This window comes from Echinops telfairi, unplaced genomic scaffold (assembly GCF_000313985.2).
Source record: "Echinops telfairi isolate 266 unplaced genomic scaffold, ASM31398v2 ScPeMD7_7458;HRSCAF=8496, whole genome shotgun sequence".
Taxonomy (NCBI): Eukaryota; Metazoa; Chordata; class Mammalia; order Afrosoricida; family Tenrecidae; genus Echinops; species Echinops telfairi.
This window is the reverse complement of record NW_022111358.1, coordinates 2,081,511-2,083,068: the sequence shown is the minus strand read 5'-3', so window position 1 is coordinate 2,083,068 and position 1,558 is coordinate 2,081,511. Positions and strand designations below refer to the sequence as shown.

General features: G+C 62.5%; 1 protein-coding gene across 1 annotated transcript in view; it reads left to right on the top strand.

The window, feature by feature from the left end:
• The window catches only part of DOC2B (double C2 domain beta), a gene marked incomplete at its 5' end in the record, with an annotated part of 18,609 nt that extends 17,108 nt beyond the window's left edge, over positions 1-1,501 (top strand). Inside the window, 2 exons of the mRNA XM_013005739.2 lie at positions 105-201; positions 694-1,501. Of these exons, the coding sequence (XP_012861193.2) occupies positions 105-201; positions 694-830 (234 nt within the window). The remainder of the gene's footprint in view (positions 1-104; positions 202-693) is intronic.
• Between the last annotated feature and the right edge of the window lie 57 nt (positions 1,502-1,558).

The window sequence follows — 1,558 nt, the reverse complement described above, 5'->3', positions numbered from 1 at the left end:
GGTCTAAAGATCAGAGTCGGTAGGAAATGGAGAAAGGAGCAGGTGGGCTACAGGAAGGCCCCCAGGCCCAGTGCCATTTGCCCTGACGCCCCTCTGGCCCCCAGGAGTTCTGTTACGAGATCAAGCACGGAGATCTGGCCAAGAAGACCCTGGAGGTCACTGTCTGGGATTACGACATTGGGAAATCCAACGACTTCATTGGTAAGAGGGCGTACTGGTTATCTGCGTGGCCTTCCGGAGTCCCGTTGAAGGTAGTGGCCCCAGGTCAGACCAGAGTCCCATGCGCCACCCCCAGCCCCACCTTCCTGGCCTCTGGGGAGAGCCAGGCCAAAGACCACCCTCAAGCAGTGAGGGGCTTCAGAATTGTCCAGCCTGACCCCATGTGACAAAACAGACTGCGGTGGACTAGACGAGGGTGGGCGGGAAGGGGCACTGCGCAGGGCCACACAGAGGGATATAGGGGACCAGGGTTGAGAGGCCATACTGGCCGGTGCCTGGGGCAGCTGGACCACTGGCTCCATGACGAACCCCTGTGGCCTCGAGTCCCTAGTGCTCCAGGGGGCTGAGCACGTGCACCCTGCTGAGCCCAGACTTGGCGGAACATGCAGGGCAGACTGGCCATCAGACTTGTAGCCTGGGAGGGGGGTGGGGGGCACAAGGTCCAGCTGATCCCAGAGGACCCCTCCCCTGCAGGCGGTGTGGTCCTGGGCATCAACGCCAAGGGCGAGCGGCTGAAGCACTGGTTTGACTGCTTAAAGAACAAGGACAAGCGCATCGAGCGCTGGCACACGCTGACCAACGAATTGCCGGGGGCCATGCTCAGCGACTGACCACCCGCCTGCTCATCCCGGGCCTCGCGGGCCTGGACCTGCTCGTCCTCAGCTACCACCCAAGGCCAAGCCCCCCTAGGCTGGAGGAGGTCCCAGTTCCCGCTCAGACACAGAGCCGCTTCAGCCCCTGCGTGGAAGTCCTGGAGGGCCCGGCTGCTCCAAGGTGGGCCAGAGGCCAGGCCCTGGGACCCGAGAGGACCAGTGGTGGGCCAGGGGACCATGGGCTCAGCACCCACCCAGAGCAGCTAGGACCCTTGGAAGATGGGCAGCAAGTCAAGGGAGGGCACCCTGGGGTGGGGGGCAGGGACAGACCAGACTCACACAGAGCCGAAGGAAGATCTGATGAGCCCGGTGATGTCTGCCATTCCTGGGCCAGCAGGGAAAAGCTGGCCAGGAGACAAGGGGGCTTCCGGAAAGCTCCCAGAGACCGTGGGCAAGTGGACAAAGGCATTCCTCACTGACCCTGCCTGCTTCCAGGGGTGAATGATACACAGGGCTGCCCTCAGGGAGCTGGGAACCAGACCCCACAAGCTCAGGTGGAAGTGCTGTGGGCACCACTGACCCTGCCTGGGGTCCTGGAAGGCTTCCTCGAGGAGGTTATATTCCAGCAAGGCCTCGAAGGAGAATGGGGGTCCCAGCTTCAGTCAGGATGGTCCACAAACCTGGAGGGGGGGGGGATAGACTCAGATCAAGGTAGCCCTTCCAATTCTACCTCCTTTGTGCATGGG